At 32.0% G+C, this 24,546-nt stretch overlaps 3 protein-coding genes across 3 annotated transcripts; 2 read left to right on the forward strand and 1 right to left on the reverse strand.

Annotated features, from left to right (window-relative positions):
• Positions 1-1,146: 1,146 nt before the first annotated feature.
• LOC145598809 (uncharacterized) lies at positions 1,147-4,220 on the forward strand. Its single transcript, XM_081655198.1, has 3 exons — positions 1,147-1,350; positions 2,681-2,829; positions 3,850-4,220. The coding sequence occupies exons 1-3, from the start codon at positions 1,162-1,164 to the stop codon at positions 3,986-3,988; spliced, it is 477 nt and encodes a 158-aa protein (XP_081511324.1). The 5' UTR covers positions 1,147-1,161; the 3' UTR covers positions 3,989-4,220.
• A 2,498-nt stretch (positions 4,221-6,718) lies between these two features.
• LOC145598078 (uncharacterized) lies at positions 6,719-10,235 on the forward strand. Its single transcript, XM_081654378.1, has 3 exons — positions 6,719-7,174; positions 8,080-8,228; positions 9,931-10,235. The coding sequence occupies exons 1-3, from the start codon at positions 6,983-6,985 to the stop codon at positions 10,067-10,069; spliced, it is 480 nt and encodes a 159-aa protein (XP_081510504.1). The 5' UTR covers positions 6,719-6,982; the 3' UTR covers positions 10,070-10,235.
• Positions 10,236-16,015: 5,780 nt separating this feature from the next.
• On the reverse strand, positions 16,016-18,047 carry LOC145598969 (dof zinc finger protein DOF3.7-like). The gene is made up of 2 exons (XM_081655369.1): positions 17,742-18,047; positions 16,016-17,288 (listed from the first exon to the last, which is right to left on the reverse strand). Exons 1-2 carry the CDS (start codon positions 17,763-17,765, stop codon positions 16,128-16,130), a joined length of 1,185 nt encoding a protein of 394 aa, XP_081511495.1. The 5' UTR covers positions 17,766-18,047; the 3' UTR covers positions 16,016-16,127.
• Positions 18,048-24,546: the final 6,499 nt, after the last annotated feature.

The following is a 24,546-nucleotide window of genomic DNA, read 5'->3' on the forward strand; positions in this document are numbered from 1 at the left end:
AAGATCGTACTTATGCACAAAACGACGACGATGAAGAAACGTCGACTTCTTTTAGTTCTCATACTTCTCAATCAACTCAATTGGCGGATGAACTTGAACCTCTAGGAGACGAAGACGAAGATGAAGACGAAGGCGAAGACTAAGACGACCAATAATAATTACATCATTACATATTTACATTATACACTATTGTATTCTTTTTGTATTATCGAACTTCGTATTCCGTATAATAAATGAAGTTATTCAATATTCATACACTATTGTACGATTTTTAATTATCATTACTTATTTTGTATTACTGAATTATCGTACATTCGTACCGGCTACCGTCATATAATAAAATAAGTTATTCTTCAATTTTTTGTGTTTTCGGATTATCGCACTCGTATTTTTTTTTATTATATGCATTGTTGTTTTTTTGCTAAATTAATAAAATTGTTTTTATTTGTTTAAAAAAACTTAAACATAATTATTAATTAGATAAATAATTTATATAACCTAAATTAAAATAAAGTTGTTCAAAAAAAGAAATCAAAATATATTAACATTAACATAAACATAAATTAATCACATATATTAAGTTGTACTTAAAAAAATATATATCGTTTAATTTGTTTTTTTTTCATTTATTAAAAAAAAAAAAAAAAGGTGGTACGGTTTGGCCCACGGCCCGCAAGGCACGTGGGCCGTGCCGTGCCGTGGGCTGGGGTGTGCCAATTTCAGGCACGGCCCGCCGCGGAGCCGGCACGGCACGGCCCCACCCCGGCACGGGCACAGCCCGTGCCCATGTTTAGTGTGGAGTAAGAGAATTTAGTTATTCGTCTAAATATCTAATCTTGTAGTCAAATAAAGTGCATTCCATGACACCCACATTAAGAAGTTTCCTGCCATCAACCCCCTTTTAGAAAACAATATTAATCCAAATCCTTCCCCCTTAGATATTTTTAGATACCAAAATAATTCAATCTTTTTCTTGTCTTCTTTCCCAAATAGGCCACTATTAACGCCCATTTCAATTTTTTTTCAACATCAATTTTGCAAATCAATCAAAATTAATAACACCAATTAATCCACTATTACAGTGGATTCAGTTAATTTCATAAAAACATTAGTAAGTTTTCAATCTTATTAAACAGCTTTCAATCTTAAAAATAGAAGAAAATGGAGAAGAAAATGTATGTTACAAGAGAAGCATCAAAAGAAATGAATAAGAATACAGAATGGGTAGATTATCCAGGTTTATGGAGTATTTACGTTTTCATTCTTTTCTTTTCTTGGCTTCTAATTCTTTCTCTTCTCGGTTGTTCTCCTGGTTTGGCTTGGACCATTGTTCATCTTTCTCATTTCTTCGTAAGCTTCTTTTTCTCTCCTTTTTTATTTATTTTATTTTTGGCTTTTGTTTTACCCCATTTTCTTGATTGTTTCGATATTTGATTTCTTGTTGATCTTGTAAAAGTTGTAATTTATTGATTTATTAATTTAAAGTCTGGATCTTTAGGGTTATTGATGTATCACCCAATCATAATATAAGAATCTAGAAAGTGGGTCTTGGTTCTTGTTAATCAAATCGGGACACTATAGCTCTGTTTAAAGATATTTATGTTAGTGGGGTTACTCGGAACGTCCTTTTTGGATATTAAAAAGGGTCTTTTGATTAATCTAGAAAGATTTTTATTCACTTTAATTGATTCACCCATATAAAATAAGGAAGAAATTGGGTTTTGATTTTTACTTTTTTTCTAAAAATTTGCAATACTGTACTTTGAGATGAATGTAACAAGATCGTATCTTATATTAACTTTAATGATTATGTTTATTAAATTTAAATTACCAAAGATAGTCAAAGTAGAGTGTGTTTGAATAGTGCACAAGTCAAAGTGTTGTACTTGTAATAGTTGTAATTAGTAAGAAGGAGAGGTAATTCGAGTTTTGGGAAGTTAGTGTTGGTGAGGTACTGATACTGCTCAGCAGTTGCTTGCTAGCATAATAGCATATCTTCTGAAAATTTGATGTTAAAAATGGGTTTCTTAAGTTCTTCACTAATTAAGGATGAATCATTTTTTAATGATCTTCACTAATTAAGGCAAAATATTTCAAGATTGGGAATCAAGCTATTGATGTATGAGCATTACTGCTTTAAGGAAGGAATTTGTTTTTTCATGGGAGAAAACCCCCCAAAAAATAAAAAAAATAAAAAGGTTGTGCTTTTAGTCTGTTTCACTTCTGAATTCTAGAATACAAACCCTAGCACACACATGGTTAACAAGATCCTTGCATGTTCTAATGCAGTATTGTCATTCTCATGGTTGAGTCAATGTATATGTTTCACTTTTTTCATATTGCTTTTCGTATAGACTCAGTTGTCTAGTGCTGTATGTATGCTTACTCTGAAAGACATATAATCTTCCATGGAGCATATTATTCATGTGGCACCTCTGCTCATGTCTGCACGCTTTCTGGGAGGAATAGTGTAGAAGCTTATGTAGTTGGGCTGTTATTTTAGGGTACTACAATTGTTTGTTTTGTGATGATTGCTAGCTAACATATTCATTTCCATCATGTTGGGTGCTTTGGCTAATAGCATTTTTTTTCCTTACCATTTTTTCCCCACTGTATTGTTTCCTACATATCTCATTATCTGTTGACCAAATTTTAAGCAATGCATTCCACTTTTGCTCAGGTCACTTATCATTTCTTTCATTGGAAGAAAGGCACACCATTTGCTGAAGACCAGGGCATCTACAATGGATTGACCTGGTGGGAGCAGATTGAAAATGGCCAGCAACTTACCCGCAATAGGAAATTTTTCACCGTTGTTCCTGTGTTGTTGTGAGTATATAAGTCATCATAGTTGCTTTAAGAATGTGTTTACTCTTTAATAAAGTGTTTGACTTGTTCTTTCTATTAACTTTGCATCTTACTATAAGGCAGGAACAAAATGTTACAACATTTTTAGATGGGGAGGTTCTTGCAGTTATCTGTTTATTTTCTGGTTGTGACAGTATGCAGAAATTATGAATCCTGTGCCAATGTTGCATTATATGCTTTTTACCTGTTAGGTGTTGTATTATTTCCCTACTAGCAATTTATGCCCCCTCAGTTAGATTTCGCTTCAGCCTGGACACTTTTCTTTGTGCATAAATGTTGAAATGGGGGAGGATATTTGTCTTTTCTCTTTATCTTAGGTCCTATTTTTGTAAGCAGAAAGTAGGCAAGTACTGGAAAATTGCATATGGCATGATTGACATGTGCTGATGTGCATAGAGCTATGTTTCGAACACTTCGCTTTTCTATGAAAATTTTGGTCCAAGATGAATGATCAAGTGTCCATTCCCATGTTAGAGTATTGGTTGTCTCATTGCCAGACACTGATACTCGAAGTGAGTTACAGTCTGATTAACGTAGGAAAACAGTCTAATTAACTGCCTCTGTCAAGTTACTCCAAAGATCCCAGATGTGTAGCTTTGGATCCTAAGTGTTTGTGTTGTAATTCAAGTAATTTTGTATGATTATTTTTGCTCATCTTTTTTCAGTCAAATGCTTGATGGCTTTGTCTGTCTTAACCTCTCTAAATGTTGAATTGCTTCATGCTTGGTTTGTTTTAACGGTACCCAGTAACTCTTATTATGAATGAATAGCTTTCTGTGAACACTTTGGTGACATGAACAAATGTTTGATTGTGCCACCATCCACCAATCACCATTGCCATCTGCCTCGCTGTGTTTGTCACTTGCCTGCTGTGTGACTAAAGGAGACTGAAAATAGTTATAGTTGTCGAAAGTTTTAACTATGATTTCTCTTTTGTACCCTATGCTTGTAGAAGAAAGTTCTTATGTCTGTATCTTGCAGGTACTTAATTGCATCTCACACAACAGACTATCAGAATCCAATGCTTTTCTTGAACACTCTTGCTGTTTTTGTGCTCGTGGTTGCCAAGTTCCCTCGTATGCATAGGGTGCGAATTTTTGGGATTAACGGTGAAAATTGATTAAAAGTTCTCTAAGTATAAACTTCCAGTCTCATCTGCTGTAAGCCTGTAACCCTGTAGGATCCTTGATTGTTATGCACATATAGAATTATAGATTGTTTTATAGTGGAAAGGTGTATTTTAAACAAAATTTTGGCGAAGTGTTTATATTTACTTCCATTAGTGGATTTTTGTTTTAACATTCAGATTTTGTTTGCTGATTACATAAACTAATTTCTTGAGAAATACATACCTTTTTTTTAATTCATGTTGGCATAACAGATAGGTAAAGCAATAGCCAGTTGTAGACGTTTTCCACATTACACAGTTGTGAGATTCAGCTTTGTTTATTTTGGACTTGCTAATGACCTATATATCTTTGACGTATGCACTTGTTAGGGGTGTATATGAGCCGAGTGGAACTTGAAGGCACAGCTAGTCAGCTAGGCAAGCTTGAACTTCAGCTGGAAGCTTTGTGAGATCAAGCTCGGCTTGGTCATCAAAAGCTTGGTTTGATATCTCTCTCTTTAAAGTATCAATTTATTTTGAGGTAATAGGGGAGTTATCTAAGGGGTCAAGGGGAGGAGATTAGGGGAAATCTACCAAAGAGCCCCCATGAAATTTGATCGATGTCACTATTCTAAGTTGTTTGTTGTAGACCTTGTAGTATTAAACTAGACCCCGCAAATTGACTTGTGTCTCTTCCAACTGATTTCCTTCAACATTAAGAAATATGTATGATTTTTCGCAAAATGCATGGCTTCTACTAATAATACTCGTAGTTGTGATTGTTGTGGTTGTACGTGTTAGGTGAGCATGGCCTACTCTAGTTGCAACGCTCAAAAGTGAAGATATGTGTCATGTATGTTCAGTTAGGAGGGTTTTTTTTTTTTTTTTTTTTTTTTTTTTTTTTTTTTTTTTTTTTTTTTGACAAAGGTTCAGTTTGGAGTTACTTTAGTGTAAATTAGCTCTCAATCACCAACATTTTCAATTTAGTTTGGAGCTCTACTCCTTTACTTTTACTTCTATGAAAGAATATGAGACCGGGTTGTGCTCCTATGAACATCTCAATCGCTCTATACCATGAAGAAAGCAAAAGAATGGGATGTAAAGATGAACGTTTATAGTTATAAAACCGAGTACATGTGCAATAAACCCGAGTATCATTTAAGTTTGTGTAATGTTTTGATTCATTGTATTGTATTTGTATTAGTAAACCCAATTTATAAATTAAAGGCATTAAAGGTCTCTTTTAACAAGTAGTTTTTCATGTAAAAACTTTCACTTTTTTAGAAACTAATTTATTTATTGAAAATCGTATGACATTTACTAAAGAATCCAAAATTAACTAATATAGATGTTTGCATCCCTGGTGGATCAAAGATTTAAGAGAAACACGACATGTAGTTATTTCAAAAAAAAAAAAAAAAAAAAAAAAAAAGAAGATGAAGAAACGCGATATTTAAAAGAAACATGACATGTAGTTATTTTGCACGTTTTTTATAATATTGTTTTTTCATACTTCATTTCACGAGGAATTCATGGATTGGTTGCATTTTTTAGTTGGCCTTGATTTGATTCAATGTAGATGAAAGAAAATGAAATTTCTTGATCCACTCAAGTATCCATCAATGAAATTATTTTTATTTTGTAGTGGAACACAAAAATTAATAACCCTCAAACTCTCTAATAAAAGGCTAGAGATAAAATTTGATATATGGATTGAAACTTCTTTTGATAGAGAGAATAAACTTTGTTATGGACATAAACTCAAGAAATAACTATGAAAAAGGAAAATTGGGGCTACTATCGGGCAAATAAAAAATGGTAGCCTTCTAGAGCAACGATATGGTTATGAGGGAGAGGAGTGAACATAATTCATATATTCACTTAAAATTAATTTAAATAAATTCAACTTTAGAAACAGAGAGATTCTCGACTTACTCCTAGAAAATTGTATAATGAAGCAACAAAATAAAGGCAACGAAATTTGTCAAATCTTATCTACAATAATTATAGTAGTTTGTCAAAGCAGAGCAACTCTATTTACAAAATGACATTTTGCATTAGTGTAGTATTTTCTTTAACCCCCCATCTTATCGTTAATTTTAGTATGCTACGGCTACCTCTATAATTGTTTAGTTATACACGCGCGCGCGCGCACACACGCAGAAAAAAAATGTTTATACACGCTTTTACTATTAAGCTGTTTCATCATATGAAGAAGGGTATCACGCCTCCGAATGCTTTTGGGAAAGTTGTGAAATACATTCTCATGCTCGTGAAAGACCGCAGAAGAGCGGATTTTTCGTTTATTAGAAGAGTTGGTAATGGTGTTGCGCATAGCTTAGCTAATTTAAGTTGCAATTTCAATGAGTGTCGTATTTGGTTAGAAGAGTACCCTCTTGATATTCAAAGGGCTATTTGTTGCAAACTTGATGCTTTAATAAAATGTTGAGCTTTCGGTTTGGGTAAAAAAAAAAAAAAAAAAGAGTAAAGGCCTGTTCTCATTGACTGAACGTAGCTGAACTAAACTAAACTGAGCTGAACTGAATTGAACTGAACTGAATATTTTATAAGAGAAGGAAATTAGGAGCTAAGCTGAACTAAATTAAACTGAATTTCAACGTATGAGAACATCCCTACTTGTATGTTTCAAAAAGGAGTATTTCGTATTTGATAAACTCCCTACCTAAATACCCAATCGGGTTGATAACCGACACCAAAACTATTTGGAGTAGACTATACATTCTTATACGGCTACACCGTGTGGACTTTGAAGTTAATTGCACATTTGCACTTCAATTCTTATTTAAAGCACAGTTTGTTGAGCCAATCCACAATAAATATTATACTTGTATAGTTGTATTTTCGTAGAAGATTAATCTTAGAAATCGACCTTCGAAATTATCCTGCCCTAAACTTAGAAATCAAAATCTTCTTATACCCTTTATCTGATATTTATAGTTTATACAAATTCTGAAACAAAAAACCCAGAAAAATTGAACAAGAAAAATGGAGAAAAAATTGATGTATGTGAGAGCAGAAGCATCGAAAGAAGTGAATAAGAATACAGAGTGGATGACGTATCCAGGTGTGTGGACTACCTACATTCTCATTCTCTTCTTCTCATGGCTTCTTGCTCTCTCTCTCCTTGGTTGTTCTGCTGGTATGACTTGGACCATTGTGCATCTTTGTCATTTTCTTGTAAGTTTCTCTCTCCCCCCATTAATTTTTAGGGTTTAATTTAACCCCCTTTTCCCGATTGATTTGATTGAGTTTTTGTTTATTTTTTCTGGGTTTGGATCTCTGTTTTCTGGGTTTCTGATTAATCAAGGATTAAAGGGTATATTGGTTGTATTTGATAAAGGGGCGCAAAATTGGAAATTTGGTTGTTTTGAATGTATGGGATTTAGGAAAGATTTGTGTATTTATGTGGAAGATGTAGTTTTAGAATGGTATAAACCCTAATAGATTATGCCTTGGGGAAGTAGATTGGCTTAATGCTGTTTGATATAGGATGGGTTGTGAATGATTATGCTTGCTTGGTGAGATTATGTGGAATTCAATTTGCTGAGTAAACAAAACCCAAGAAATCTAATTACTTGATCTGAAGATTGTATATTGGTCAAGTAAACTGTGTCATAATGGTGACTGATTAACTGAAATTCGCGGGTTTTGGTGATCGTGGTGTCATGGTGATTGTTGATTTATTTTGACTTTGGTAATCATGATCAGATTGCCTTGCAAGTTCATTTATCCTGAGTTTCATGAGCCTGACTAATCATGTGTTACATTGATCTTAATTTAAACTCAACTCAATTACCGACAGTTACATTGAATTCTGCCATGGAGCATTGGAGCATATCTCTACTGTGGCGCCTGTGGCTCGTGTCCTCTTGATCTCTATGATGACTATTAGATGCATTTGTAGTTTCATAGCTTTTTAAAGAATTATATGTTTGCTCTATGCTGTTTAATTTTTTGTTCAGTTTTAAAGAGTGGCTGGATACTTGAATGGCAATAAACTGTGTTGGTTGGTAGAAGAAATTTTTTTACATATTTCTTGACCATGTTTTAGTAATGCATTCCACTTTTGCTCTTTCAATCAGGTCACTTATCACTGCTTTCATTGGAAGAAAGGCACACCATTTTCTGATGATCAAGGCATCTACAATGGGTTGACTTGGTGGGAGCAGATTGAAAATGGACAGCAGCTTACTCGGAATAGGAAATTTCTCACCGTTATTCCAGTGGTATTGTGAGTATCTTTAAAATCATATAAACTCTAAATGTCAGAAATATAGAACGGACATATGTAGGATGAAAAATGAGTCTATATCAAGTGTTCAGCTTGTTTGTTCTGTAAGTTGTATTCCTGTGCAAGGGGTGAAGCCAACTGATTTACTTTTTGTGGGGCGGGGGGAGGTGGTGGTTCTGGAGCACAAAAGGGTAGTGTTCAGCTGTTAGCCATTGAGAGAAGAAAACACAATATTGAGGAGGCTTGAACATGTGTCTTTTAGGTAGTTTAGGATATGATTGACTTCCAAGCAACCATTATGCCAGAACCCAGGTTGCAATCTCAAGCTGACATATTATATATGTATTACACAAACTCGCAGGGAGGCCCCTGTTAATCCCTTTGTAGATTTGTCCTTGCTCTGTGCACGTTCAAACTTTTCTACCTTACTAAAAGGCAGGAACAATTGCTTTTCGACTTTATTATAGATTCTGGCAGTATCTGCAGCTTATCTAGTTGTGACTGAAGGCAGATATCTGGGAAATGTTAAGCCTTTGTCAGGTGTGGTAGCATTAGTTGCCCTCTTAGTCATTCGATTCACTTAGAGTCCTTGACACAATTCTTCTAGTTGCACTGATTTTTAATGCGGCAGGATGGTTTTTTTCAATCTCCTAGTGAATGTACTTGTAAGCAGACACTCCCACAATGTGTTATTTATACAACATCAATTACCAAAAACTCATGACTGATGCACCTTCAACCTGTTGCTACAAAAGTCATACTGGAGTAGAATATAAGTCCTAATTGACATTTTTAACAAGATATGGTACTTGGACTTGGCTGTCATATGATTTTACATGTTTGGGGTCCAAAATGAAGTGTCAAGTCTCTAGTTCTCCATCCCATGTTGGAGTATCAAAAGCTTGACACATATGCTTGAGGGGTGAACTACTGAGTTGGACTATCCAAGCAACATAGAAAAGTCAATTAACTTCAAGTGTTGAACGGTCTGGGCAGCGTAATCCGAGTAGTGTTTTATAAGCTATCTATTCATCGGTTCTTAATTTAAGATTGAGGATTCGTTTGACTTTGTCTGTCATACATGATATGAAGCCTATAGTTTGTTTCCTTGAAGTGATTAAGTAAATTTTTTTTGTGCTTGGTCGTTTTAATGGTTAGTGGTTACAGATAATATTAAGCTATCATGCACCAATGCACCATTGTGATTTGATAGATTTTTGTGAACATTGTTTTGACGGGTGCAGTTGTTTGGTTGTCTCACCATTTGGCTATGCCATCTGACTCGGTGACTAACAGCAACTTTTTCGTTCCCCTAGTTGGAGCGAGAGGGTTTCGTGGCTATAATATGTCATTTATATGTTGCTTGGTAATGGAACACTTCGTAGTTGTTAGAAGCTACTACTGTTGAACTAATTCTTACGTATGAAATTAGTTGTCAACTTGTCATACATGCCCAGCCTCTCATATTCAAGGATATGGTGTGATTTTGTAAAAAGTAACCTTTGATACAAGCTGTGTTAGAGTAATTTGAAGTAAGGATATGCAAAGTATTAGAAAATCCATTCATTATTCATTACTAATTACAGCATAAGTGAGCCTTTTCCAGATATTTTATCATATACTTCATACTTGTATTTGTTGATTCCAAAGGGGTATCTCTTGTAGAACAAAGTTTTTACTACGGATGTCTATTTTGTCACAGGTACTTGATTGCATCGCACACAACCGACTATCAGAACCCAATGCTTTTCTTCAACACCCTTGCTGTTTTTGTGCTTGTGGTTGCCAAGTTCCCTCATATGCACAGGGTTCGTATATTTGGAATCAATGGAGAAAACTAATGAAAGATTCTCTGTTTAAACACTTCCATAGTCTGGTATTGTATAATTCTTATGGTGTCATTTTTATAATGGAAAGGGTGTATAACCAAAATTTTGGCTAATTGTTCAATGGCTATATCAAAATTTTGGCTAAGTGGTCAATGGCAGCATCAAGTTTATTTTAGTACATGAGCTAACATGTCTAGCTTTTACGCGTTTCTGGACGGCCTTTGTCTGCTGATTGCATGAACTTGTTCTTCATGAAATAAACATGTTTGTCTACTTATGTCAGCATCAAAGGATAGCATAGGTGAAGCAATATCCACATGTAAAAGTGTTTTCCCTTGTCAAAGGCAATCCGCAAATTTAGCTTTTGATTTTTTTAGGCTTGCCAATGTCCTTTGTTGTATGGCCAAAGTAGAACTCGAATTCGCACCACCTCGGAAAGCTTGAACTTGAGCTAGAAATGAACCTGCCCCATTAAGTAAAAGTAATAAGTTTAGAGTTCATCTTTCTCGATCGACCATAATACAGCACTTGAATATACAGATTTTAAAAGGGGATTGAATATATCTCCATTAGAGAAGAGGATAAACCTTTTGTCATTTTCAGAGCTTTGAAATTAAAAATTGAAGGAAAAAAAAAGTCATGCAATAAGATAATTTCACCTTTGTCCCTATATATTAAGCATGCCACATTTGATTTGAGTTATTGAGTATATAGTCTATAATCTTCTATAATCTATATGAAAGTTTAACTTGCCCATCATCTCACCATTAAATTAGTCTTTCTTTCCAAGTGTTTTAGCTAAAGGTTTCCTTGCTAAGTATAGTATGGACGTACACACACTTTTAATGCTAGTGAATATTATTTATGTTTATTTATTTAAGTTTGTCTCTTTACTTGGTTTTCCATTAATATGTTCTATTAATGTGAAAACATAAAAATAAAAATTACAGTATAAACATATAATTCATAAGTACAAAATGAAAATTATCTCTCCATTTCATATTGATGTTATAGGTCCCAAAATAAAAAATAAAAAATCTTGTTGTGAATCTTTGTCGGCCTGTTCTCTTCAGCTTAATTTCAGTTTAGTTCAGCTTCTATCAGTTCGGTTCAATTTCTAATTTCCTTCTCTTATAAACAATTCATTTAAGTTCTATTTAGTTTAGCTCAGTTCAGTGCAGCTCAGTTCAGTAAATCAAAACAGGGTCCCTAAATTATTTCCCCAACAATCAATCTATCGTTATCATAAGATAATTTTATCCTCCGACTTGAGACCAATTCTTCTGATCTTAACAACAATAATATGCGTATAAGGTTTATGACAAAGAAACATTAAAATGAAATGGATTTAACAATATATACCATTCCTTCCAATCCATTTTATTCTTCCCATATAAAGACTCTTCGTGTGAGAAAAAATAATGAAAGAGGAAATACAAAATAAAAATAAAATCGGAGGAATTAGTTAATAAGTAAAATAAGAATCAATAAAAATAAATTTTAATCCGTAAAAATTAATTAAAAACTTTGTGTTGTTTAAATCATACTCCGTATTGTCAAGTTCGCATCAATAATTATAATACGAATCAATTGAGTGTAGGGGGACCTAATTTAATTGATAAAAAGGCAAATATCTCTACAAAATCTTATCGCCCTATCCCCGTAGTTCCAAAGCTGAAAGCATCAAAGTAGACTGTAGATCATATAAAGCATAAGGAATCCAACTTCATTGATATGTAAAATCACAGCTTTTCCACTTTGATTATTTTGTCTCACTTTACAATTTTACATATCATTAATAATATTTATATTGAGTTATAATCCTTAAAACAATATGAGGTTTTTTTTTTTTTTTTTTTTCCTCTCAATACGTGATTAATTTATTGTCAAAAAAAAAAAAAAATTGTCAAACATATTAAAATATATAAACCCACTTGCTACATATAGTATCATACTTCATAGTTCATAACTTCATACTGGTATGATTTTCACTTAAATTAATATAATCAAGTCAAAGTCTAATGTAAAGATTAATGCATGGATGATTGTGTAAAGTTGTAAAGAGTGTTTGCCCTTTGGCAATTACAAAGAGTAAAAATTAGCAAAAAGGTGCAATCTAGGAATCAAAATATAATGTTACAAGTTCTAAAACGATTATTGACATACCAACTTTATCTTGTATCATAACTTTTCCTTAATTTCGTTTTAACTTATGTTCAATTACACGAGAAATACTTAATTATTCTTTAATGGAGTTAACTTTTTTCCACCCTAGTTCTTCATTGACACCCAAACTAAAGTCAACGATCTCTTAATTATTCCCTCAATTGGCTGACTCTCTTATTCATAGAGCTGATTGATAGAGATTTAAGTCTTTAACAAGTTCAATTGTTCAAATGTGTGCAATCTTATCCCTTAGAAAGGTCAAGCATCTTTTTTACTTATCTATAAGATGTGTTCTAAAGAACTTTATTCCGACCAATTATATTATTTCAAAACCCTATGGGTTATAGTTCATGCTCATTGCTCTTTTATTTCAGCCTGTTGTGGTATCACGTAGCTTCTTCAAAAAGGAAAAAAAGGAGTCAAATACGGACTAAGAAAACCTACCTCATCCAAGTACTAGGTAAAGGTGTCGAAAAATAACCCGGCCGACTAAAAAAAAACCGTTTTAAATTTCAATTCGTATGGACATACACAATAATCAAGCATTACTCAACTTTAAAATAAATCCGACCTGACCATACCTTATCGAAGCTGACTTAGCATCCAAATTGACACTTCTATTATTACCAGGTCGGCTTCCTGGTGGTGTGAGTGGTCATTGGGCTTGGAAACTATTTTGCCCTTATCCAAGGATGCATGTGTTAAATCATCAATCAATCAATCAATAACTATATACTAAAAGATACACCAGCAATGACACGTGTCATCTCCTGGTGTGTCTTTAGTTATTTTTCTTTTTTTTTTAAAAAAAAATTATTGATTAAGGAAATCAAATTATTTACAAAAATAACATTATTTTATATACATATTCCATATTAATAAGTAGTAATTATAATATTTGCAATAAAAAGATTTCACAAATCTTTCTACAATATAAACCAAAAATCATACTCGCAATAATTTGTGACCTACTTTATAGCAAGAAAATATATAGCTTTGATTTTTTGCCTACTTTTGTTTTAGTTGTGTATTAGAAGCTACAATTAAAAAATCGACATATCACATACTTTTATTATTTCTCGACTAATTTATAATAAAATACTTATCAATCAATAATTAATAATTATATATAACTGTAGATCACCGTGCATTGCACGGGAGCTAACTTAGTTATCCTTTATTCCCAAGTCCTAACTACTTCCTCAGTTCTTATTTATTTGCCTCATTTTCGATTTTGAATCTTCCCTAAAAAATTGTCCTATTTCATATAAAAACATGCATATTCATAATATTTAGTTATTTACCATAATTACATACACTCATAAATGTAAAAAAGACAAAGATATTCCCATCCATTTGCAAAATTTTGGATTAACAACTCTTAAAATTACTCCATAATATAAAGTATATTTTATTTGCATATACGGCAAATAAAAAGGGACGAATAAAAATAGTTTTGAATGCTTGACAAAATAATGTTGATTCCCAATACAACAAACCAAAATCAGGCTTCTGGCCCTTCTCTCTATTCTTTTTCTTTAGTACGTACGACTCATAGGACGATAGGAGACTAGAGTGCGTGCTAAACTTGAAATGTACGTACTAGCTAGAAACATTTGTCTCCATTTGATCAAACAGATATTCGACCTAAGGTCATAAAACCTCTAAAAAAACAACCATTTTTCAGAAAATAGCTAAACACATACAATAAAATTGCATGTTGAAGCTGTCCTTATTACCAGAAATAAAAATATTCTTGTTATCAGATAATCATATAATCCTCCATATTTAATTTGTAAACAAAAATAAATTCCTGAAAAATGAAAATGCAATGCAGTGGAAATGACAAGACAAACCCAAGGAGTAAGAAACAAGAAAAAGCAACTCCCCATGAATTCTTCATCATCATGAGGGTGGGGAACTGCATATCATGTTGCATGCCTCTCTTTCTCTCTCTCTCTCAACAATTTCCCACTTGTTACGCGCAACATTAACTGGTGGATAACAGCAAACAAATACACACTTTCTACATTAACACCCACAGTATATTACGAGACCGCCTTTCATGCTAACTCGAGTCATATTGACCTGTGCAATGAACCCATTTGATAGACGGACGCTAATCTTTTAAATAAATACACTAGTAGTGACTAATTGCGGAGTATATAATATTGATTGTATGTTGTATAAGTATAAATATAATATAATTAGGATATAAAAAAAAAATTTAACATATTAGAAGGTCTAGATCTAGATGGATCCATTAAGTGGGCAAGATTATTCCTTTAGGCACACTACCCTAGGAGAATGTTTGTGGGTCCCAGCAAGCACCCCCTTCCCACCTGTTAGACCAAAAAACAGGAGGGTCTTTGTCAGATCTTTCACACAATCTCTAAAATATGGAGTAGAAATCTTAAAATCTTAAAAATTAAAAAAAATGTTGATAGTATTAATTACTCTAAATTTACATTCAATAGGAATAGTATTATGGGTAGTGGTACTAGTTGAGCCAAGGAGGAAGGAAAATGACTAGTGTTTGGATATAGAAATTTAGTAGGTGAAACCAGCACTATAAATTTACATTTGTACATATTTGAACTTGTAATTTGATGATAGTGGAGCTAGTACTAGTAGTGGTGGTTCGACTATGTAATTAATACAAGTACCCACCAGATAGATATAGCGCTCATCACTAAATTATACGACCATCTCGGGAAAGATATATCATCCTCGAATCTAAAAATGTACGACAAAATAAGACTTACACTTAATTATATAACTTCAAAGAGAGAAGAGCTGTCTAACATCAAAGACACTAACACTTTATTGGAAAGCCCCATGTGAAGTCATGAGAAACTACACTTAATTATATAATTTTACTCTATATTTTTTTGGTTTTTTATGGGCTTTAATTGCTTTATTTAAGCTCCTTTCATTATCATGGACAAAATATGCTTTAATTAATAGCTGCAAAAATCTCACACTTGACCTTAAAAATGGGGCCTCCTTGTTATTAAACCTCCTAGCATGAACTCATAAAAGAAGGGAAAGAGAATACAAATACAATCATATTGTTGAGCACACATGATCTGACCTCCACTTTTTTCTTTCTTTCTTCTTTTTTCAATTTTTGTTTTTCAAAGAAAAATCATTTTGGAGATCTGTACATGCTTATTTAGATAATCATATATCATCATTATAAAATTTCAAAAAATAATAAAAAAAATTCAATTAAAAAAAGGTGAATAAAAACAAAAGCATAGAATTCCATCATTAATTAGGACTAATAGAGTAATAGTAATTAATTAATTAGTATCCACATACAAAGTTACAAACCCTTTGATAAAACAACTCTCAATACAAAAACTACCAAATTATAGCTAGTAATTAAATACAATGATAATTAAAGTATTTTCCTCCATATATAGCAAGCCAACCAATGACACTAAGACACTGATGCAACATCATCTGGGAAAATTCCTCTTCCAATACAAGACAAACACCATAAGCTAAGCTAATTAACTTTGCTTAACATGGTATATGGGCAAAGCCCCTCAAAAATTATGGGCTTTTCCTTTTTTTTTTTTAAGCAAAAAACTACAATTTTTTCCCACTTCAAAATCCCACAATTATCAGAAATTAATTAACAAGCTAATCAGAAATTAAGAGGAATCATAAACCCATATTGTATCCCTATTATCTGTTAGCTTTTTAATTTTTTCAAAAAAAAAAAAAAAAAAAAACCTTCAAAACAAGTCATATCAGATATTACTGCACCCCATTAAGTAAATCTAAAAGAACAAAGGAGATAGATCAGATTTAAGAGATTAAAAACAAGAAAATTAAGTAAAAAAAAAAAAAACCATATTAATTACTCCATAATTTGTGCAAATCTTGAGTAAAGCTACCAAGATCCTCCAGAACCCAACATGCCACTCCAATACCCAGGTGTTGAATCATCTCCTTGTTCACCATTTTGTTCTTGATGATTATCACCACTATTATTATTATTGTTAGTATTACTATTAGTATTATTATGATCACCACTAGTTGATTGCTTTAAATCTTCAAAAGGAAACAACAGCCTTCCATTAGCTGTTTGTTGTTGTTGATGATCAGATACTACTTGTTGATGTTGTTGGTGCACTTCTCCTTGTTGTAAACTCCCATACCCATCTCCAAGCCCTTCAACAAGCGAAAAATTCAAACTCGGCTTGTAATCTTGTAATGGAAACCCGGATGAATAGACACCGCCGCCACCACCACCACCAACACCAACACTATTGCCATTAGCATGATCCGGGACCGGTACCGGCATAGGCATGAAAGGGGTTAGTCCCCTAGAGGATGTAAGACCATTTAAAAGCTCTAAAGCCGAAAGATGATTATTAGTTGCAGCACTACTACCATTAGTACTATTATTAGTAGTATTGGCAGAATTTGGGATTTGGGTTTTTGTATTTTCAATAGTAGGCAATTGCATGAATTCAGAAAGACTTCTGAATTCTTGCTGATTTGGTGGAAACCCCAAGTTCAAATCTTGACCTTGATGATGCAAATTATGAAGCTGTTGATGATGGTGATGATGATGAGGGTGGATCTTGGTATTAGGGTTTTGATGAACAAAACGATGTGATTGTTGTTGTGCAGCAACCAAATCATGTGATGAAAGCTTTTTCGACGACGATGATGACAAAGCTGAAGACGATGATCTCTTGTTCTTCCTAGAACCACCACCAACAGGAATGTTTCTCAAAGATCCGCCTTCGGTCCAATACCTTCTACAAGTCTTGCAAAAGTATCTTGGTTGAGTAAGGCTGTAATTGTTGTAGTAGCAAAATTTGGTGTTGGTTGAATTGCACCTAGGACAATTTACGGCATGATCTTTCTGAGGCCTTACTTTCCTCTCTAATGAAGTCGAACTCGGTTTCGAATTGCTGTTGCTATTGTTATTGTTATTGTTGTTACTAGTACTGATATTGGTGTTTATGTTTGTAATTTGGGCTGTAGCTGAGGATGAGCATGTATTGGGGATCATTTCTTCCATTGGTTTCACTAATATCTCCTATAACACAAAAAAGAGTACCAAAAAATTAAAATTAAAGTGACCAAAAAAGGAAGAAAATAAAAGGTAAAGATTGTTTAGCTTCAAGATCCAACAAAGTTAGTCAAAGCTAAAACAAATTAAGATGAAGACAGGTGACATACAACCAAAACAACAAACCCCAACAAAAAAAAAAAAAGAACAATTTTTTTTTTTTTTTTGAAAAAACAAAAGAAAAGAAAATTCACTTTTGCAGGATTATAGCAGCAGTAGCAGCAGCAGATGATATGATAATAATAACAAATTAATCCTTTTTTCCTAGCCAAAAATAAAAAGATGAACACTTTATTTCCTTTATACAAGTATAAAATCTCAAACAAATTATATTATTACAAAAGAAATATAAACACAAGAAAAACAAAAAGGTAATAAAGATCTAATCTTTATTATCTAGCAATAAAGTAAAATATATACCTGAGGCCATTGAGCGGTGTCCATGGATAGATGAAGAAGAAGCAGAAGACCCAAAAAAAAAAAAAAAGAAAAGAAAAAGTGGAAGAAAAAAATGGTGTTTAAATAAAGATTAAAAGTAGAGGTGAAATTGTTTTGTTGTTTTTAAAAAAGGAGAGAAAAAGGAATGTCTGAAATGAGTTAGGTTTCTCTCTCTATGACTAGAAGTTGTTTGTCTGCGTTTGTTTGCTTTTTATGTGTTGGATGGAAAGGATGAGTGTAGTGTGTGTGTGTGTTTGTGTGAGAGAAATTAAAGTGATGTGAGAGAATTGAATTGAATTGAATTGAATTGAATTGAAGAAGAGGCAAATAAATACTCCTTTTTTTTATTTTATTTTTTTGGTGATGGATTAAATTTATTACAAGCCGCACACCAAGAATATTTGTCCCTGCCAATTTGATTTTGTTTAATTTAATTTAATTCTACTTTTTTTTTTTTTTTTTTAATTAAAGACCACATTTCTAATTTATTTCTTAGGAGACGAATCGAGAAGGGGAGTTGTATAAGATTATGTTCTCCTCGAGTCCTCGTCCATTTCATTTTATTCGCAATAGATTGGTATTTGTCACTATATATTCAGTTATTCACATACTTCGTAATTCAGTTTGGCTATTTTTAATGATTGATATGTAAAGTATCAAGTGTTCTGTAGTCAATAGCTGCTTTATTAGATTCGTCTCAATGTATGTTTTTATAATATCGACTTTTTAAAAATATGACTTAATTCTAATGGAAGAACATTATTAAGTATTATCGACAAATGTGAATGTTAAACTACTGCAAGTAAAATGGATTGGAGAAATTTATTTTCTTTAGTAAAAATAAATTTAGTTTATTATATACTCGCATATGTTTTAATCAAATTAATAACATTGAAGAAAAAATATAACTAAAAAGTCCTTAGATAATGGACTATATCTAAATAAATAAATACTCTTATTAAAAAAACTTTCAAATTAAATGAGATAATTTTATTTGTTGGAGAAATTGAGAGTATATTTAGAAGCAATTAAAGGGAGTATAATTTTTTTGGTTTGATTCATATGTATGACTCCCTTCATTCATTTGAGTGGTTTTCACTTTCTGTTTATCTCTCATAAATTTCACCATGTCTTCAATACTCTCTCTATCCTATCTAAAAAGTTAAATAAAATGTTAATCATTTTCACTTTGTGTGTTTGATTTGGATTTAAAGTAAAGCGAATAAAATTATAAACTATTAAGAGTAAAATTCATGGCATCAATAATGAAATACTCGTAGATCAGAAGACGAATAAATAGGAACAACTATTTGAGAAAAATGTGTGAAGTATTTACATACAAAAAAGTATACATATTTAGAAGCGGATGGAGTATTTAGAATAACGGGGCGAGTATAATTTATTTTATGCGATGGTGGGTGGGTGTGTTTGTGGGATATTGTGTGTACGTATGTATATTCTGTGGTGGTGGGCATTGTTTCTCCATTTTGCTGACCAAAATTAGTCAGAATTAATCAACTCTCTCACATTATCCCACTTTCAAAAAGTTGCTCTCAACTTGAGTTTATTCAATTTAACTTAATGTTTACCGTAATACAGCTCCTCCATTTTTTTATTATATAAAAACATTCCATGGATGACTTATAACATTTTTGATTAAAAAGGTACTCCTTAATACTGTAGAATTATTTAAGGAATTTAACCCTACTTATGACATTTATATTAACAAGGTACGTACTCCTTGATACTGTATAAAAAATGTGAACTAATTGTCTTGGTTATATTAAGCTATTGTGAAAAAAAAAATGCTTGCGGCTAACACAAATCATTATATCGTTAGTAAAAAAAAAAAATACACTCTGTACATTCTAGCAATACATACAAGACTAGCAAGAGATATCCCATAATGCAATTATTTTCACAATGTAATATTTTAATTGATTCAACTCATTCAAGTTTCTTTTATATAAGTTTTATACGAAGTATGTCTTTTTATCAAAGAATAATTTTAACCTAACAAAAAAGGTAAAATACAGTTTTATTCCACGTAGGATAAGTATCATGGGACAATAGAGGACAAAAACATAAATGTGTCTTTCTTTTCACTTCATTCTTAAATGCAATACCATCATCGATTGTACAAAAAGCCATCCATTAATTCATACTATAGGCAACAAAATCCATATAATATGCAAGATAAAAACAAGAAGTAGTAAATAAATAAAGTTAATTTGACCAAGCAGAAACCGTGGCCTTGAAGTCAAGACCATAAATTCATAATTTGTCGTCCTTCTCTTTTTATCTCTTCTTTTGTACGTTTGAGAAAATATCGAAATGGTCCCTTAGCTTTGAAAAATATTGCACCTTATATTATATCTTATGTTGTAATGTTTATGATTGAATACATATATATATAGCTATCATGTGAAATCAAGTAAAGGGTAACAATTATCTTATGATAGTTAGACCTTGGCAAAGTAAGTCACTAGTAATTGACACCTTGATTACCACAGCCTAGCAAACTATGTGTTCCATTACTTATGAATTATGATGCTTGGATCGATCTATTGTAATACACGCCTCCTTTGATTATTACTTCTTTCCAACATTATATCATAGCCATTTCACTTCTAACTCGTTTTTCTTTGATGGTTCGTCATGGAACATACATGTGTGCGTGGCGTAAAAATGTATTTAATTTAGTAGTTAAATTATTTGATATGTTACTTACTCTGTATGTTTAATTTGATCAATTTGTTCTCATCATTGTTTTACTTTGATAAGAATTGTATTGGGTAATTGTTTTTAATACTCTATATATGGATAGTAGTGAATAAATTAGAGAAGAATTGTATGTGGTGCATGGACAACTTTTAAAACAATCCAAAAAATAGAATCATCTTTAAAGGGACGAGGGGATTGGAGTAGTTGTTAAATGTGTTAATGGTTTGATGTTGGTTGTTTGAGGTTAAATGTCGAATTAATTCTTCGTACACTACCTAAAAGACTTTCTGTATGTATATAAACCTTTGTAAAACACTAATTTAATTATATCGAAAATTTAATGCTAACACAACGATGGTTAGATATTATTTTCCGTAATTGCAAAATTTAAATATATATGCAAAGTTAGGGTTGTAAGTTGATAATCTTAAAGAGCAAATAAAATATACCCCAGCTCGTCGTACATACAATTAGAGTTGAAGTATGACTTGTCACTAGCTAGCATGCATGGCCGAAATAATCAAAATCATCAACACACATAATTTTCTTTAATTGCATACTAATATACTATATCATAATAATTAACTAAACTATATTATCTCTAGACAGTTCACACTTCAATTCACATGTAATAATAAGTAGGAAGATATCTTAGTTAGTGGTGTATCTTTGTTGTGAAGGTACAGTTAGAAAAGAATATCATAAAATTGAAGAATAATATTAAGGACTATTTTAGATGGTTACATTCATAGCAACCTGTCAAGATCAAGTAATTAACTAGACAATGAGGTTAGCTTTTTTGGAACATAAAAGATTTTTCTTTTTGACTGAAAAATTAGTTTGTCTATTATATTACATGTTCATGTTGAAATTCTATTCAACTTTTGCGTAAATAGGAAATAAAATTTACAAAACTATGATATATACAAACTTTATTAAATGCTTTTTGTATACATCTTGACTCTTGTCCTCGCTTTCAGAAGCAGTTGTTTACGTCTTCATAATTCTTCCATCTTTAATGTTTTGTTGAAACACTTGGATTGAAATTCAACTCAAATCTTTCCTGGTATGGAGTACTTGAGAAGTAGCTAGTCGTTGTAGCTATTGTTTAAAGTTAAAATTATGGCTCCACGATTACTTTTATTTTGGGTAAAACCGTAAAAGAAAATAATCTTACAAGAACTATTATGCTCTAAAAAAAAAGAAATTGTGTATGGACAAACCTTGTCAAATATATGATTAAGCCGCACTCATCATGAGGAGGAATTGTTCACTATTTCAATCAAAATATGGTTTTACCTTAAAATATACATACTCCCTCTGTGTTTTTTTAAGTGATACATATTGACCGGCATATAGTTTTAGGCAATTTAATTGATTTAAATAAAATAAGAGGTAAGTGGGGTAGTGGAGTATTAAAAAATTGTTAAAGAAAGATAGTGGGGTTAATAGTTTATTGAAAAGTAATAAATGTGAGAGGAAAGATATAATAAAAAAGTAATAGTGGGTTTGGATGGGGACCATGAGAGGAGAGAGATATAATTTTTTAATGTATTGTTTTGCCAAAAAAGGAAATGTATTACTTAAAAAAACACGGCCGGAAATGGAAAATGTATCACTTAAAAAAACACGGAGGGAGTAGTACATGATCCGTATGGGACTAAGCACTAAGGGGAGTTAATTAATAGCTCCGTGCGTAGTTTAATAAGGTGAACACTTATCTCTTCTATTATCAATGTTTATAAATTATAATCAAATATGACGTTTTATGAGGATAGATTTTCAATAGGCTACTACTAGCAAGTAGCAATGTCTTTGGAATAAGGGCATGTTCTCTTTAGATTATTTTCATTTCAGTTTAGTTCTTAATTTCTTTCTCTCATAAAATATTCAGTTTAGCTCAGTTCAGTCAATCAGAATTGGCCCTAAAAATGTTACTTCAATTTAATAAAGCAAGTTGTGACCTGTATACAATTCATGAAACCGTAAGACTAATGTAAGTAATGTTATAATACTTGTAACATCGTGCATACACACATATATATATAGGCGTGTTGTGAAAGATGTTTTTTTTTTTTTTTCCTTTCTAGCTAATTTGGATCAAATTCATATTCAAGAAAATTTTGTTTTAATTAAATCAGATTGATTGATTTTGAACTAGACTTGGTTTGTGAAAGATTTCAATCGGGTAAATTTGGCAAAATTCAACCTAATCAACCAATTTATACCCATACTAAGCTTACTATACTGTTATATACTCCAAAGAACATATACATATTTAACCATTTATATCATTGATCATGTGCTATTATATTTTAAAAAAATTAAAGCTCATAGTTAGAAAATACATATGCTCAAACTAACAAATATTACAAGATCCTCACATGGGTAAGTTTTTATTTATTCCCCTTACAAATAAATGAAGATTCACAGTCAATAATGAGTTTTGATATCATAAAAAAATGGGGCAAACAAATAGGAATACTCCGTAGAAGGAATACAAAAATTACAAAAAACGTACACTTTTTTGTTTTTTTAGGAAGTCTTTAATTGATAAGTATCTCTATTTGTCGATTGCATGGCATGTCAAATGTAGACGTTCCTTTCTTCAACGGGGTATTGTTCTTTGACTTTAGCCTCATATACAAAATATAAAGTACGTAAACATTAAAATGAAACAGTTTGCGGTTTTTTTTTCATTGTAGGTTAACACATAATAATTGCATACAAATCACGGGTTAAATGAAAACAGTTACCTTGTTATAGAAAGTACAAGCATAAAACTTATCAAGAACATGTTGATGATGTTAACCTTTAAATCATGAAATGTGCCTTAACTCTTGTCATTAAGGTACATTTCATCTCAAGGAGTTGTATAGTTTTCGGAAATTTTTTCTCTTGTAAGTAAAACTTTTCTCTTGTTGCTAATAAATATGGCTTAACATACATTATATATTAATAAAAATAAAACACATAATTTTATGTGTATTTACTATTTAGGGTCTGTTTTGTTTAGCTTAATTTCATTTAAGTTCAGTTCCAACCAGTTCAGTTCAGTTCCTAATTTCCTTCTATCATAAATAATTCATTTCAGCTCTATTCAACTCAGTTGTCTTGTTCAGTAATTCAGTTCAGTTGTTTTCAGTTTATCGAATTAGGCCATTAGTCTTGCTCTTCACGCACATTGGTATTTTCACATTTGTTACAACATTAACACGAAACAATTTTAGTCGTCTAGACAATAGATAGTTACTTGTATAAAAGCAAGGTATAAGGATTCAAATTTTTATTTTTTGTTTTAATTTAAAGAAAATCCTCTACTCACGAGCATAAGGAATAGCAAAAATGAAGGGTATGTATCTACGCAATTATGGAATAGTGAACCGACATCGAACTTATTATGTATGTACATGCGAAGGAAGAAAAGATGGAAAAGGGAATATATTTGCGGAAGAAGAAAGTGGAACAAAAGAGAATCAAGAGTGTTTGACAAAATAAATCCAATGTAAGAAAATGAAGCAAAGTGGTAGAAGGTGGTAGTGTGGGTGCGTTAGTCATTGTTCGTTGTTGTTAATTTCAAGAAATAAACGTGCTATTCCGATGGGATTGGCCGGTTTTAGTGGGCTTCCGACGGTGTATGGGTCCCTCTTTTCTTACTCTACTCCGCATGCGTCTTTTCTTACTTCCTGCTACGTACCACACTACTCTATTTTTTTTTTTTTTTTTTTTTTTTGACGCACCACACTACTCTATTTTACGTACATGTTTTCAATTTTTTTTTTTTTTGAAAGAACATGTTTTTAATTACTCTCTCCCTCCATATCTATTAGAGGTAATCATGGGTCAGGACCGATCAGGCTTTGGTCAAACAAAAAAACACTAAGGGGTTACATTTTATGCTATAAATTTTAACCACAAATTTTCAATAATCTATAGCAATTAATACAATCAAGTGGAATTTTATTGTCTGGTCTGAATAGTTCTGATCTGATTTGAACAAAAAATCTGAAATAAGTATCTGAAATAAGTTGAAGAGAATATGTCCATAGTGTCTATGCATGGG

Source organism: Chenopodium album, chromosome 20 (genome assembly GCF_948465745.1).
Source record: "Chenopodium album chromosome 20, dcCheAlbu1.1, whole genome shotgun sequence".
Taxonomy (NCBI): domain Eukaryota; kingdom Viridiplantae; phylum Streptophyta; class Magnoliopsida; order Caryophyllales; family Amaranthaceae; genus Chenopodium; species Chenopodium album.